The sequence below is a fragment of the Phyllostomus hastatus genome, unplaced genomic scaffold (genome assembly GCF_019186645.2).
Source record: "Phyllostomus hastatus isolate PE091 unplaced genomic scaffold, TTU_PhHast_1.1 phas_contig_38, whole genome shotgun sequence".
Taxonomy (NCBI): domain Eukaryota; kingdom Metazoa; phylum Chordata; class Mammalia; order Chiroptera; family Phyllostomidae; genus Phyllostomus; species Phyllostomus hastatus.
The window spans coordinates 17777672-17793670 of record NW_025333869.1 but is presented as its reverse complement, the minus strand read 5'-3'; the positions used below and the strand labels follow the sequence as shown (position 1 = coordinate 17793670).

At 46.4% G+C, this 15999-nt stretch overlaps 1 protein-coding gene across 1 annotated transcript; it reads right to left on the bottom strand.

Annotated features, from left to right (window-relative positions):
- Positions 1-807: 807 nt before the first annotated feature.
- Positions 808-15120, bottom strand: PLAC9 (placenta associated 9). The gene is made up of 4 exons (XM_045842262.1): positions 14951-15120; positions 2843-2940; positions 1446-1569; positions 808-945 (listed from the first exon to the last, which is right to left on the bottom strand). The coding sequence occupies exons 1-4, from the start codon at positions 15012-15014 to the stop codon at positions 935-937; spliced, it is 297 nt and encodes a 98-aa protein (XP_045698218.1). The 5' UTR covers positions 15015-15120; the 3' UTR covers positions 808-934.
- Between the last annotated feature and the right edge of the window lie 879 nt (positions 15121-15999).

Below are 15999 nucleotides of genomic sequence, written 5' to 3'. Positions count from 1 at the left end.
AATTACTATTTGAATCAGCAATTCCATCCCTAGTTATGGACCCAAGAGAAATGAAAGTATGTGTTCACACAAAAGGGAATGAAGTATTGATATATGCTATATAGTATGGATGAACCTTGAAAACATACTAAGTGAAAAAAGACACAAAAGGCCACATATTGTAGCATTCTGTTTATATGAAATGTCCAGAATAGGGAAGTCCATAGAGATGGAATTATCAGTGGGTTCAAGGGGTGGTGAGAGGGGAAATGGGAAGTGATGCTTACTAGGCACAGGGTTTCCCTTGGGCTGGTCAAAGTGCTCTGGAATTAGAGAGCGGTGATGATTGTACAACATGGGGAAGCCACTGCATTTGTACAGTTTAAAATGGTTAAGTTTGAATTTTTTGTCATGTAAATTTTACCTCAATAAAAAAAAAATGTTTTAACTTTAAGGAGCACACAAATCCCCTGCGAGGGAGCTCATTAAAATGTAAATTCTGATTTAGGAGGTTTGGGTGGGGCTCCAAATTCTGCATTTCTGACAAACTCCCAGGTTAGGCCGCTGCTGCTCATCTGTGGCCATACTCTGAGCAGCAAGGCTACCCGAAGGACACTTCCACTGCATCATCATACGATTCTGGGCTTCAAGTGACTCACCTCTGTGGACCATGCCTGCCCTGTCCAACCCTATAAAGAAGGGTGGCTGAAGCACAGAAGGGATGGGGTTTCCCAGATCTGAGCCTTTAGGGGGATGTGGGCCTCAGGGTATGGGAGTAGATAGGGAAGGGGCCGTGGCTGTAAGGGTCACTCTGTCAGCAGACACAGATCAGTGGAGTAGCTTTTATTTTGTACAAAGCTGAGGAAGAAAGGCCAGATGCAAGGCTCCATTCTCAAAGGAGAGCTGTTGGATGGGTGTATTACTTCCAGTTGCTGGGCAACACCATCTCCAGTGCTCAAAAATGATCTGAAAGAAAGGGAGAGGTTCAGAGAGAGGGCATGCTGAAGGCACCCTGCCCTCCCCTCCCCTCCCCTGGGGAGCTCCTGTGCCAGGGAACAAACACAGGACTCAAGGAGGGAGCAGGGTGGCAAACTCTCCACTTGCTGGTCAGAGGGATGCTAGTCTTTCCTGAAAGACTAGCACACAGGTGGTCCTTGGAAGGGACACGAAAGGAACCAATGAGCTTGGAGGCAGCTGCTCTGTGTGAGGGTGGTGGTGCTAAGAGTGGACCTTGGGAGAACGGGGAGCTCCTCCAGGTGCCCTGAATGATGCTGGGCTGCAGCCACTCACGGATGGGGGCGGGGACCAAGAACACTCGGGTGAGCTAGGGGAAATGTCTTCCCACTTCTGCCCCACAGAGGAGCTGGAGCCCTGGCTTGTTCAGGCTATTACCAGTACACCTATCCCCATCCTGCTTGCCCAGCCTCAGAGGATGTCATCTCTGCCACCTGAGACACTACACTCACCATCTCCCAGGAGGTCAGGGGTTGGGCTGAAGGGTCCCTGGGGCAGGTTCCAGGCCAGCTCCTTCAGCTGGTTCATCAGGCCTTTCACTTCTGCCTCCAGGTACTCCACTGTCTTCTCCACCTTCTAGAGCAAGGAGATATGGGAACAGTGTGAGAGGAGCCGAGGATAAGAGTGATACCAAGTCCTGCTTCATCAGGAGCACTGGTGGTGCAGTGGGGAGAGAGAGCTGGGTGCCAGGGGACCTGGGTTCTTCTGGGTCAGCTTCTGTCCTTGCCTGACTCCTATTCCCCAGATGACAAAATCTTTAGGGGCTTCCTCTCTATGGCTGCTCCTGGCTCTGACACTCTGGTTTTTCTTAGTCACAGGTGTGGAGTGACTAGGGATCCTTCTCTGTTTTTAGGACTCATAACTGGGAGTGCACATCCCTTTTGTTGCTCTGCCTCCTGGTGGCAACTCTGCCAAATGATAGGTTTGGGATTTTGAAATTTATTCAGTGTTCTTTTTTTCATGAATGAACCCCATTAATAGTCTAGTGAAACCTACAGACCCCTTCTTAGAAAAATGATTTAATTAAAAAATAAAACATGGGATTTCCAAGGACACCAACTGCATATTAAAATTAAATTTTTCATATTTTTTTAACTTTTATTTATTGATTTTTAGAAGGAGAGAGGAAAAGAGTGAGAGAGACAGCAATTGTCCCACTTATTGATGCATTCATTGGTTGATTTTTGTGTGTGCCATGACTGGGGACTGAACCCACAATCTTGGCACATCAGGATGGCACTCCAGCCAACTGAGCCACCTGGTCAGGGTTAAAATTTATGTTTTTGTTAACTCACTAAACAACATGATCTACCATAAGGTCTAACAACCACTTCAATTTTGACATACTAGTTAGAATAAATGATATGTTGGATACATTGAGATATTTGCAACAACTCTAACGGGATGAAATTTTTTGATTTCTATGATGACAGAAATCATAATACTGTCAATACTACTATGGTTTGTGGTATTTATATGAAATTGAAATGCTAAGGTTTTTGAAATAAAGTATAATTTTCCCCACACAAGTTTGTAACCCCAGGTTACATACTGTGGCTATATAACAAAATGCAGTGACTGAATTTCCACCTTTCCCGCTAGCAATTATGCAGAGATTTCTGGCTGGGTGTCAGCAAGGCCCTAGAGGTGGCAGGGCCCTTTGGGAGCTGGTCAGCCTGACAGCCCAGGCAGGGCAGGGAAATGTTTAGCCTGCCAGCTCAGTGGCCAGGCAACAGGATTGGTCTGGATCTCCCTAATATTCCAAAGCAAGGTTGGTCTGAACACTATAAAGCCACCAGCCTGGCAGGGGGACCCAAAGAAGCATGTCCTCCCAGGTCACCCTTGTCACCTCCTCTATGACGTCTAAACGGCCGTGGACAGCCATGTGTGTGTCACACCCTGTGCTTCGAGCCGGGTCTCCTCGGGAGGGGATGAAAGGTTCGGCAGCTGTGGAAAGACAAGTCTTGTAACTGTGGGGACCTTTGTTTTCTTTGTTAACACTTGAGATTCCTGTAAAACACTGGGTTCAAGTGAGGTGGGGTCTGAAAACAGTCACAAAGAGAAGCAAAGGCAGGCTCAGTGGGGGTCAGGGAACAAGTGTAGGGCTGCCCCAATTGCTCATTTGTCTCTGTGGTTTCTATGAGCTCACTTACCATCCAGGTGGGCTTCCTCATGGAGGTGCTGCCTGAGCTGGTTAAGAAAGGAAGGAAAGTCTCCACCATAGAAAATGGCATGTGCAAAGACAGAGAAGCATGAATGAGCAGGGCTCATGTACCAACCCTGGGGAGTTCAGAGTGGCTGGGAAGTACAGGGTGTGTGGGAGATGAGACTTGAGAGGTAGATCATAAAAAACAAGCCAGAGGCCCTAATAACCAATCATGATGCTTGTTATGGGGTTTAACAGGAGGGTCACATAGTCATATATGAATTTTTAAAATAGAGACTGGGTTGGGGGGCTTTGTCTTTGAAGGCAGGAAGTTATTGTAGTAATCAGGGTAAAAGATGAGGAAAAAGGAGGCATAGCAGTAGGAACAGAGAGGAAGAAAATGAGTGGAGATTTTAAGAGTAGCATTGACACCGGTAACCAGTTAATAATAGCTGACATTTGATGAGTGCTTACTATGTACCACAAAGTGTGCTAAACAGATGTATTAACTCAATCAAACTCTATAATAATGAATTATTATCCTTAATTTATACACAAGGAAATTATACACAGAGGGGTGAAATGATATGTCCAATGTCACACAGCTAGTAAGTGGAAGATCTGAGGTTCAACCTGTTCAACCCTTGACTCATCATTTCTCTCCCCAATGCTGGTTCTCCTTGGTTCTTCTTGGCACTATCAACCCTCATACCAGAAGTCTTACACCCCTGGTTCTGAGCTCAGGTGTCAGAGTCGGTGGCTCTGAGATGCCCATGGGTCATCAGAGTTGGCTGGAACTTTGAAGAATGCTGACAGAAGGGAGGATACTCTCCCAGAAAGTAAGAGAAGCAAAGAGCTTTACAGAGGATGAAGTGGTCAGCGTGATCTACAGCAGCCCAGAGGTCTAGCAAGCTAAGGATGAAAAAACAGAGTGACAGGAAAGTCACTGGTAAATCCACTCCAGCACTTTAAGTGGACTGGTGGAAGCAAAGTAAAGTTTAGGTTGCAGTGGGATGAAAGGGAAGGAGGGATCAGAAGGTAAAAATCTGGATCCTGGAAAATGTTTCCATGAAGCTTGACTGTGAAGAAAGGGAGAGCAGAACACAGGTCTAGAGAAAGTTTATTGTTTCTTCCCATTTTCTACTGCACTGAAGAAACACAGCCATGCTTGTAGCCCAAGGGACAAGAGGAAGAGAGGAGAACTGAAGGAATGCATTCAAGAGAGGCCATGCAATCCAGAAAGGGGTGGTGGCAGTAGAGATAAACATGGAAGGAAGAGAGAAGGAATGCAGCAAAAATGGGTTAAAATTCTACTTCTAGAGGGAGTGCCAAATGTTGAATGAGTTCCCACCTGATGGGCTCTACTCATTCTGTAAAGTAACAGGAGAATCATTTTGCTGAAAAGTCATGTAGGGTGAGGAAAGAGGAGAGCTAGTTGTTGAATTTTCAGGAGTTCTGTGAGTGGGCTGTTAAACACAGTTACTAAAATAGAAGCCATGGTGAGAGCATTGACAGCACACCAGTGGGGAGCTGTAATAAGGAGAGGGCTCCCAAAAGGGGTGAGGAGAACAAAGAGGCAGCGCAGGAGGACTGCAGTATGACCTGGCATCAGTGAGGAACTTTGGAAGCACCAGTTCTCCCCCGGTGCAGTGCAGAGCTGCAAAGATGAATGGCTAGATGGAGCTGAAGCCTGGAAGTCTGCAGGATGAGTGTGGTGGAGGGCAAAGGAGCAAAGGAATTGAGGGTTTGACTAGCAAGGGGTTGAGAGAATGAGCTCTGGAATCTTGCTTGGATAAGGAAGAAAAGAGGCCAATAAGGAAACCACTGGGAGAAATGGAGGGACTGAAAGGATTGGAGGTCTTGATATGATGATGAGAGAAACAAATGGAACAAGTAGTGAGGGATACTGCAATTTTAGCTTTTAAAGGTGGAGTAGCATCACAGTCACAATATCAGGGTTGTGGCTCTGGATGTGGACATCTGAAACAGAAGGGGTTAACAGTTACTGCACTTGGTCTCTGTAGGTACAAAACTTCTGAACTTACAATGTGTTAATTGGGTTGTCCAAAGAGACATTTAAAGTTACCTAAAAGGTTGGTAGGTCTTGAGGTAAGAATGGAGATGTTAAGCCATTTCGCTGGTGATGAATGTGTCACTGAGAGGTTGAGTGACTTGCCCAAGATCACATAGTCAACAAATGACAGGATCCCAAGCAACCTGGCCTTCTCCTGACCCCTCCTCAGCAAGCTGGCCTTCTGATCTCTGCTGGAATCACTAGATTCTCTGGTTCCAACTCTATCTAGATCATAGTTCTTGTATTCAGGGGTGAGGACCATGAGCAAAGATGAAAATCCCTTCCACTTTGAGCATCTTTTGTGGAGAACAATTTGTTTTACACCCTTCATTTCATTATTTCCCTCTACTGAACTTACAAAAGCCTCTTCAAAAAAATATGGTCTTCTGAACTTCTGGCCAAGATGGAGGTGTAGGTAGACACACTGTGCCTCCTTGCACAACCAAAATAAGGACAACAACAATTTAAAAACAAAATAACAATCAGAACTGATAGAAAATTGAACTGTAAGAAAGTCTGACAACCAAGGAGTTAAAATAGACACATTCATTCAGACTGGTAGGAGGGGCAGAGTCAGGCCACTGGGAGGGTGGACAGGGGTCTCAGCAAAAAGAAGTGGTGGCACCAGATGTGCAAGGCAGCAGCTGACAAACCCTGGGAGCACAAGACAGCAACGGGTGGGCCCTGGGCACACGGGCAGGGGATAACAGACCCCAGGCCCAAGGTGGCAACTGGCAGACCCAGCAAGGTGGCGATTGTGAAGTGGGGCACAGTGTGCAAGGTGGCTGGCTGATCAGGTGGCTCCAAATTTGCATGCAGATAAACCAGGCGAAACTGAGGAGCGAGACAAACAGCACAACTCAGAGTCCCAGCACAGGGAAATAAGGCTCAAAACATCAATTGAAAACACCTGTGGGGGTTGAGGTGCCAGGAGGGACTCCCAGCCTCACAGGAGAGTTTGTTGGAGAGACCCACAGGGTCCTACAACGTACACAAGCCCACCCACACAAAAGGCCCAGTTTGCTTGGGGGAAACAGCAGAAGGGACTGAAATCCGACAGAGAGTGGAGCAAGAGCCATTGTTCCCTCTCAGACCCCTGCCCCACAAACAGCATCACAACCCAGGGACCTAGGTTGCCCCCACTGGTGAATGCCTAAGGCTCTGCCCCTCACTATAGAACAGGCACAAAAAGACAAAAAAAAAAAAAAGGCCCAAATGGAAGAACAGATCAAAGCCTCAGAGCAAATACTACTAAGCGACGAAGAGATAGCCAATCTATCAGATGCACAGTTCAAAGCACTGGTGATCAGGATGCTCACAGAATTGGTTGAATTTGGTCACAAATTAGATGAAAAAATGAAGGCTACACTAAGTGAAAGAAGGAAAATGCACAGAGAATCAATAGTAATGGGAAGAAAACTGAGACTCAAATCAATGGAGGGGACCAGAAGGAAAAAAGAAAGAACCAAACAGAAAAGAATGAAGAAACAAGAATTCAAAAAAATGAGGAGAGGCTTAGGAACCTCCAGGACATCTTTAAATGTTCCAACATCCGAATTATAGGGGTACCAGAAGGAGAAGAGGAAGAGCAACAAGTGGAAAACTTATTTGAACAAATAATAAAGGAGAACTTCCCCAATCTGGCAAAGGAAATAGACTTCCAGGAAGTCCAGGAAGCTCAGAGAGTCCCAAAGAAGTTGGACCCAAGGAGGAACACACCAAGGCACATCATAATTACATTAGCCAAAGTAAAAATGAAGGAGAGAATTCTAGAAGCAGCAAGAGATAAGGGGACAGTTATCTACAAAAGAGTTCCCATCCACCTGTCAAGCTGATTTCTCAAAAGAGATCTTGCAGGCAAGAAGGGGCTGGAAAGAAGTATTTCAAGTCATGAAAGGCAAGGACCTACATCCAAGATTGCTCTATCCAGCAAAGCTTTCACTTAGAATGGAAGGGCAGTTGAAGTGCTTCTCAGGTAAGGTCAAGTTGAAGGAGTTCATCATCACCAAGCCCTGATTATATGAAATGTTAAAGGGACTTATGTAAGAAAAAAGAAGAGAAAAAAACATGTGTAGTAAAATGACAGCAAACTCACAGTTATTAACAACCACACCTAAAAACAAAACCAAAAGAAACTAAGCAAACAATTAGAACAGGAACAGAACCACAGAAATAGAGATTACATGGAGGGTTAGCAACAAGGGAGTGGGAGGAGGAGGGGGGGCGGAAAGGCACCGAGAATAAGTAGCATAGATTGTAGGGAGAAAATAGACAGGGGGAGGGCCAGAATGTTATGGGGAATGTAGAAGCTAAAGAAGTTATGACACATGGAAATGAACTAAAGGGGGGAATGTGGGTAGGAGAGGGTGTGCAGGGTGGAGGGGAATGAAGGGGGGGTAATAGGACAACTGTAATAGCATAATCAATAAAATAGATTTAAAAAAGACAATGGTCTTGTTGACTTTGGGTAGGGAGGGGGATGTTATATTGGCTCTTTGGTTACTTTTTTTTAAGAGATCTATACCAAAATATTTACAGATGAAATTCTATGATGTCTTGGATTTATTTCAAAATAATCTAGTCCTGGGAGTGGGATGAGGCATAGGTGGGAGTGCAGAGCAAACAGGATTGGCCAAGATTAACAACCATTGAAACTGGGTGATGGGGACAGGAGAGTTCACTGTAGTCTTCTCTCTAGTGTTGTATATACGTATGGTTTAACATTTTTCATAAGAAAAGCCAGTTGTCTGTCGGGTTGTTGCAAAAAAACCCAGAGACTATCATGGGCTGCGTGCACTCATGGAAAATGTTTAGGGCTGGGGAGGGGTGGCAGGGAAACGCGGCCTAAAGGGCCCTGCTCCACTCTGGGCCACATGTCCTAAGCAGGTGTGGTAGTAGCCAGGATGAAGGGACTCCAAGTTTTGACTCATTTATCTCAGTGGAAAGAACTGGGGAGCTCAGTCTGAAGAGGAAAGGCTTCAAGGAGGCAGGAAGAGCAGTTCTCAACCACAATGAAGGCTGTCGGGGAAGAGGTGGCTGCCCCATTGTGGGTCTGTGTCCACACTCACCTTGTATAGATCTGCCCAGTGCCTTTGGCCAAATTTTTCCCCTGAGCCTTGCCTGCCCTCTCCCAGAGCCTAGCCTACTCTCTGCCCCTCTCCCCAGCTGAGGCAAAGAGGAAGCACCATGGCTCTGTTAGCCAAGTAGGGATCAGCCAACTTTGTAACTCATGAACAACATGAATATGCCCCTCCCACTGGCCTAAAACATACTGTTCTTTACGTGTCTGTGGTGAGATCTAACTTGGCTCCAAAACCCCTCCAGGGACAAGGCTGTACTGACGTTGCTCTCTATATTACACAGCACTAATCTCTCACATCTGGATAGGACTTTGCCCTGAGCTCCACCGCCCAACTGTCCATGAGCTCATCTGAGTCTCCCGACCAGTTCACAGAGAAAGCTGGGGCAGAGCCAGGGACAGAGCCAGGGCCCTCACTCTGCACCACAGCTTCCTTGCCCACGTGGGTCTCCCTGGCATTGACCTCAACACATGATGGCAGAAAATACACTGGACACCCATGTTCTCAGCCCAGCTCAGCCATGAATTGGTGTGAGCCTGTGGGAAAATTTCTCCTCTTGTCTCAGTCTTTGCAGCTTTCTCTATAATAGGGGTAGGAAGGCCCAAAGCACTGCAGCCCAGATATAGCTCATCCAAGATGCTGCTGGGTCTTTCAGAGCCTGCTGAGAGGCCTCAAAAATTAGCTACAGCCCTGACCAGTGTGGCTCAGTGGGTTGGGCGTGGTCCTGCCGAACTCAAAGGTCACAGGTTTGATTCCGAGTCAGGACACATGCCTAGGTTGTGACTGAGACATGTACAAGAGGCAACCAATTGATATTACTCTCTCACATCACTATTTTTCTTTCTTTCTTCCTCCCCTTCCCTCTCTCTACAAATAAATAAATAAAACCTTTAAAAAATTAGCTACAAGGATAGCACTGGGATGAGTCAAGGACAAGTTGCTTCCTGGACCAGAACCTCCAGTAAGGCAAGAGTGCCTTCTGGTGCCTTCTATTTTTTTTTTTTTGAACTTGTACAAATACACGCACACATATACCTTGGAGCTGTGGCTTCCTTCTCAATAGAAAGGGGCTCAGGATAATGCCTGCTTCATGGGGCTTTTATTTTTTATTTTAAATATTTATTTATTTATTTTTAGACCAAAGGAGAAGGGAGGGAGAGAAATATCAATGTGTGGTTGCCTCTTGCAAGACCCCTACCAGGGAACCTGGCCTGCAACCCAGACATGTGTGCCAACTGAGAATCGAACCTGCAGCCTTCTGGTTTGCAGGCTGGCACTCGATCCACTGAGCCACACCAGCCAGGGATTCATGGGGCTTTTAGAAAGCTCCAACAGGAGAGGAGTGGGGAAGCCTGAAGGATTCCCATGCTCCACCCTCAGTAGCCAAGGCTGTGGTTCTCATCTTCCCTTCCTTCCTTAGCTCCCTCCCTGCCTGGCCTATGGGGAAATGAACCTTTTTGGAAGCCGGTTGTTTTCCCTGGACTGGCTCCTGCTCAGGGCCTTTGTGCAACCTGGACAGTGGCCAGGGGTAGAATGTCATGAGCTGGTGAGAACAGGCTGACAGTAGAGGCCAGAAGCCCAGGGGGAGGCACTGGGCTAACTTCCCCAGTTAAGGAGACATGGTCACTCATAAGCAGAGGAGAACTTTTTCATCTGGGACTCAAACACTACGAAAGCACCCACAACTCATTTCTGCCATGCCAGGCGATGACAGGCACTTTCTCAGTGGTGATGCTGAAAGGTGCTGCTGTGCCTCCATAAAAGATGCACTGCATGACCAGCAACTGTTGTCACTGGGGGGTTCATTATATTTGACCACATTCAATATAATAGAATAATAAATTTTACCACATTTGATGTTTGTATTAAACTTTGTGATTCATTCAAAACCATCAGTGGTTTTTGATTATTTTTTTAAAGCAGAAGAACATTATTTTCAAGCAATTATGTAAAGAACTCCAATCTGTGGAACTGCTCTGGCTGAAACAGCAGAGGGATCCTCAGATCCCCAAAGAGCTCAGACTCCAAGGAACATTTTAGTTTAGTTTAGTTTAGTTTAGTTTAGTTTTGTTTTGGGAGAGACACGTCCTGCTCCCTTGGTCTCTAGTCCTTTTCCAGACATGGATTTAAGCCTTGCTGATCACACAGAGAGCACAGCAATGTCATTCCAATACCTTCAGTATCTGGTTAAGTTAATATTTTGCTTAGGACACAAGTTAGGCTGCTGTAACAAAGAGCCCCCTAAATTACACACGTGTTTATTTCTTTCTCATGTATCTGTTCAGAGGCAGACTGGCTGGTGGTCAAGGCTGTCGGGCAGCTTGGCTCCCTCAGGCCATACAGAAACCAAGGTTCCTTCTATCTTGGAATACTGGGTTTTTTAATTCACTGGGTTATGATGTACTAGAACATTCCCAAACCCCCATAATGTGGAGAAGGTCTAAGAAGCCATCCATCTGGGATAAATAACCTCTCTCCACACGCTGTGAGGAGAATGCAAGGCTGGGAGTTGGGGACACAGTGACATCATCACTGCTTACTGACTGTGCTCTTTGCCTCACACTAGCTTCCTTGTCTGTAAGGGATTTGCTCTGCTCTGCCTACTTTGCAGGATTGCTGTGTTGATCACAGGAGATCCTGTATTTGAAGATGCTTTGGAACTGCCAAGGGAGGTACAAATGCCATGCAGGGCATTTACCAGGTGAGCTGAAGACTGAGTAGGTCAGTGAAAGTGCCCCATGGCTCCCTCCTCCACATGGGGTCAGTGCTCTTGGCTAGATCACTCCTGTCAGCTCTCCTCAAGATGGGGGTGGGGTTGGGGACACCTGCTCTAGAACTAAACCCATGCAGAGGTCCAAGGGATGTGCTGGGAGGAGCTTCTCCAACAAGCACAAAAAGGGCTCAGTGCTGATCCAGCTCTCTGGGCTCTCTTAAGTCAATCCCACTTGTTGGGGCCTTAGTTTCTTCACCTTTAGAACGGGCATAACCATATTCTACTTTCAAAGCCACTCTTGGTATGTGATCACCTACTATGTGCCAAGCTTTTTGTTGACTGTTTAAATACATTACTTATTTATTCTATCTGTAAGCTCATTACTCATATCTTTTATTTTTACAAATCAGAAAACCAACAATCAAAGACATTAATGCCCCAGAAAACACAGCTAGTAGGTGACAGGATTTGAATCTGACCTTTCCGACACTGTCTATACTATGCCCTGGCAGTGGTGTGACCTTGTGTAAGTTCCTCCCACTTGAAGCCTCAGCTGCCTCTTCTAAAAAATGAGGGGTTGGACAGGTGTGGGGCAAATGGGACCTGTACACTTGACACTTTTGCAGCTGTCTTGAGGCCCCACAAGAGCCCAAATGTGTGCCTTTGACCCAACTGTCTTTGAGTGCTTTGCTCCCCACAACATATATTTTTGTAAGAAGAAAAGCTGTGATCCTCACCACAGCCCTTCAGGATCTTCCTCTTTCTCCTATAAAAGCAGGATCCTGAGGGAAGTCAGGAACCAGGAGTGGTCAGTGGTGGACAGTGAGAGCTCCCCCAATGGGCCCGGAGGCATGGGTGCAGGGGGTTACACTGGTTAAAAGGAGCAAGCTCTAGGATTCCAGGTCCCTCTGATGGCAAAACAGGAAAGAAACACTGCCATAGTCTGAACCTAAGAAAAAATTCTCTACAAGTGACACAAAACAGTTTGCCTCACTCAATACATAAAGGGTTTTTACAGATCAATATGAAAAGTCTCAATAACAATTGAAAAGTCAAAAACAATTTACAAGAAGTTGTAGGAACAACCAATATGCATTTGAAGAAAAAGTTCACTCTTGGTAGTGATTAAATAAATGCAAATCAAGACAATAGAGACCATCTAAAAGTATTCTTGCAAAAAAAAATTATAACTGGGATTAGAACAAGCTTCTAGATCTAGCTACTAGTTTATAGACAATACAGGGGCAAAAAGAACATTTAAATACTTGAGGGGTACAAACAGCCAAAACCTAAATGTGGAAAACAATAGGACAAATGACCAGTTTCCTTAACAAATAAATTTTAAGAAAAAAGAAGGAGAAGGGAACTTACATATTTAAAGACACTTAACAGACATATCAACCAAAAGCAATGTATGCATCTTATCTGGGCCAAAGAAAGCAAATGTGACAAAATGATGCAATTAGGGGCAGCGGAACCCTGACTGAACATTTGATGATGTTAAGGGATTCTGGTCCTCTTTTAGGTTGTAATAATGGCATTGTAGGTATGTTTGTTAAAAGATTACTTATCTTTTAGAGATACATCAGGAAATTTTTAGGATGAAAAAATATGATATCTATAATTTCCTTCAAAGTAATTTACAAACATACCTCAATTTGTTGCACCTTGCCAATATTGCATTTTTTTTTTTACAAATTGAAGGCAAGATCCTCCACCAGCAAAAAAGATTATGACACAGTGAAGATTCAGATAATGTTTAGAATTTATTTTATCAATAAAGTACTTTTAAGTTATTGTTTTTCTAGACATAACTATTGCTCACTTAACAGGCTATGGAGCAGTGTAAATAATTTGACTCATTTTATTGCAATAGTTACTTTATTGTGGTGATCTGGAACTGAGCTGACAATATCTCTGAGGTCTGCCTTTATATCCAGATTTCATAAATGAAAGTTAAGAAAAACAGTGGTACATTGTGTGAAGTTCACAAAAATGTGTGAACTCAGTGTGAAATTACATGAACACATTTATGCTTTCCTCCTTTTTCTTAATCTGTAGCAATGAGCATGCATAATCATAAAGAAAATAAAAATGATTGCAAATTAAAGATTATAGATATACATATATATACACAGACATACATACACATATATATACACACACATACACACACCCCAGTTGTGGCTACCGGGGCCACAGAAATTCAGTCACTTGTGGGCAGGTGGCCAGCTCCTCTCTCAGGGAAGACCCAGAATCTGCTTTGTGTCCTCAGCTCCAGGGGGTGGGGACTGCCAGGGGAGGGGATGGGTATAGAAAAAGAAGGTCGTGCACTATGCTGAACCACTCCTCCCACAGCCTGTGAGCTCCTCTTTACAGGTGAAGAAATTGAGGCTCAGAGGGATCAGTTGGGGCTGTCTGAGGGGAGGAGAGAAGGATCCAATGCATGTTGACATTTGGGTGCTTCCTCTTTCGTCTAATGCAGGCAGAGAGCTCTGTGGGTTGGGTGTCATTCTTCCTAATTTACAGAGGAGGAAATAGCCTTAGGAAGGTGAAGAGACTTACCCAAGGTCACTCAGCCAGGGTTGCCCTGATCAGGACTGGCCTCGATTCTTTCCCTGGTGCTTACTCCCACAGGTCATTGTGCCCTGAGGTGGACTCGGGTTGAGGCCTGCCATTCAAACTAACACAGGGGACATTGCCTGAGTGAGTCAACACCCACTTACTCCAGGTTGATGGGGGAGCAGCCTGGCCTCAGGGGAAGGAGCCTGACTGAGGGCAGGCAGCCTGGATGCTTAGTGAGGGCTCTGCCTTGGCACTACCATGAGACCTGAGCTTTCCCCTCACCTGGACAATTGGGATGAGCACCAGCTGCCTCCTGCTGAGGCCTTTGTGAGACATTGAGTATGTGAGAACAAGGCTTGTAAACTGTAACATTGTGCAGTATGCAGAGTCTTGGTGGGGATGAGGGGCAAGGAAGGAGCATCTGTGTGTACAGAAAATAAAGATACCTGCAGGCACCTGACCTGAGGCACCTGACAGGTGAAGGGGCAGCACTTAAGACTGCTTTTGGGGGATTGTAGAGAGGATAGTGCAAGGCAGAGAGCCCAGCCAGCATGGCACCCAGAGGGCTTCTCCCTCCTGTACCCCTTCCTCCTCCCCTCAAGGCAGCTCAGGCTCTCAGAGACCTCTCTGACAGCCTGGAGACTGCTCTCCTCAACCCACCTGTGGAGACTCTTCAGGACACCTGACAAGTGAAACAGGGACCTTTCTCCTTTCTTCTGGGCCTGCCTGCCTGTCCCTGACTGGTTGTGCTGGGCCAGGCCTGGGTCACCTGCCTGTTGAAGCTCAGTTTCCAAGGCCCAATAAGACCAGGCCTGGGAGCCTCTGGACCCTCTGGAGAGAGCAGGGGAGGGTTCAAGGGCTGCCCCTCCTTCAGACGTGACCTCCCACACTGTTATACTTGTCTCCTCCTCTCTCTCTCCTTCAGTCGTGGGGTTTCTCCACAATCTCTCTTCCTTTTTGGTCTCTCAAATCTTTGTCTTTTCTGCTGCATTCTCTTCCCGCCCCCATTTCTCTTATCATGTTAATTCCTCTGTTTCTTTCCCTCTTGTTCCCTTTACCTCTCAAACTCCTTTTTCCTTCTATCCCAGTTCATAGCTCACAGTTCACACCCATCTGTTTCTCTCCAAAGAGGCTGTCTCAGCCTCTATCTTTCTCTCTCTATTCTTCCCTCTGTCCTCTCTCAAATAGGCTGTCTCCTGCCTTTATTTCTTTGCCTTTTCCGATCTTTCTCTCTCTTATCTCTCACCATCTTCTTCTGTTTCTCCATCTCTCTCCATCCGGCTCTGTTTCCATGTCCCTCCCTCCTCCATAGCTCTCACTCTTCCCTACCTCTCCGTGCGCGTCTCTTTGGAGCCCCTGCCCGTCCAGGCCCCACTCACCGACGTCCGTGCCCGGGGCGCGGAGCAGAGCGATCCCGGCCAGCGCGCAGAGCAGGGTCCGCATGGTGCCGTCTGCCCGTCACAGCCCTCACCGAGATCGCGCCGGCCCGCCCGGGAGGAAATGCTCTCAGTCCCGGCCAAAATTCCTGGGCGGCTCCGGGCTTTCTGGCTCAAGCGAACCCGCCCCCTTCAGAGGCCCCTCTGCACCCTACGGGCCCTGCGGAGCCCAGAGACCCGGCGGGCGGAGGGCGGACGCGCCAGCCTTGGTGCCTGCTGGGCAAGGGGCCACCCCGGAGTCCGCTTCGCCTCCTGGGGGCCCGGCAGAGGAGAGGGAGGAGGACGAGGGGGTAAGGGTATGGGAGTGGGCTCCTGGCGACCGCTCCCGGTCCCGGACATTCGTTATGAGCCCATTTTACAGACCAGCCGGCCAACTGAAGCTTGGAGAGCAGTGCCGCCTTCCTCGGTGTGACCTACAGCTATGGCACAGGATGTAAGCCCTTGACTGCACAGAGTGTGGAAGCTCGTCTCTGTCCCCAGACGAGTAAGTTATTCGCTCTTACTATATGAGACAGTGTCTGGCCCTAAGAGGTGTCTGCCCTCTATGGAAACGTACTGTTCTGCTAAAGGAGTAAATAGTAACATTAGAAGATACTTTTCAAATAACAGTAAAACCGTGACAACTGTAAAATGAGCATGTGTTGAAGATTTGATTTAACTCATGGTTAATAAGGGAATCAGTAAGAGGTGACAACCAGATCAAAGGACTGTCACATCCGGAATATAGACACGAATGTGCAAATAGAGATAAAACTGGCTTCTTCCACACCCTGAGGGAGAATGAACTGAACCTATAACAGGAATAATTTGCATACATATAGACAAGCATTTTTTTTTGCATTCCTGTCTATGGCTTACAGACTTGTAAAACAGGTTCAAGGCAATGAAAGGCCTCGATCCCTAAGAGAATCAGAATCAAGGTGTTCGGCTTTGTTCTAGGAGTGTTAGGTAGACTGGTGGAGGGAGGAAATGAAACAATTCTTATTCACATA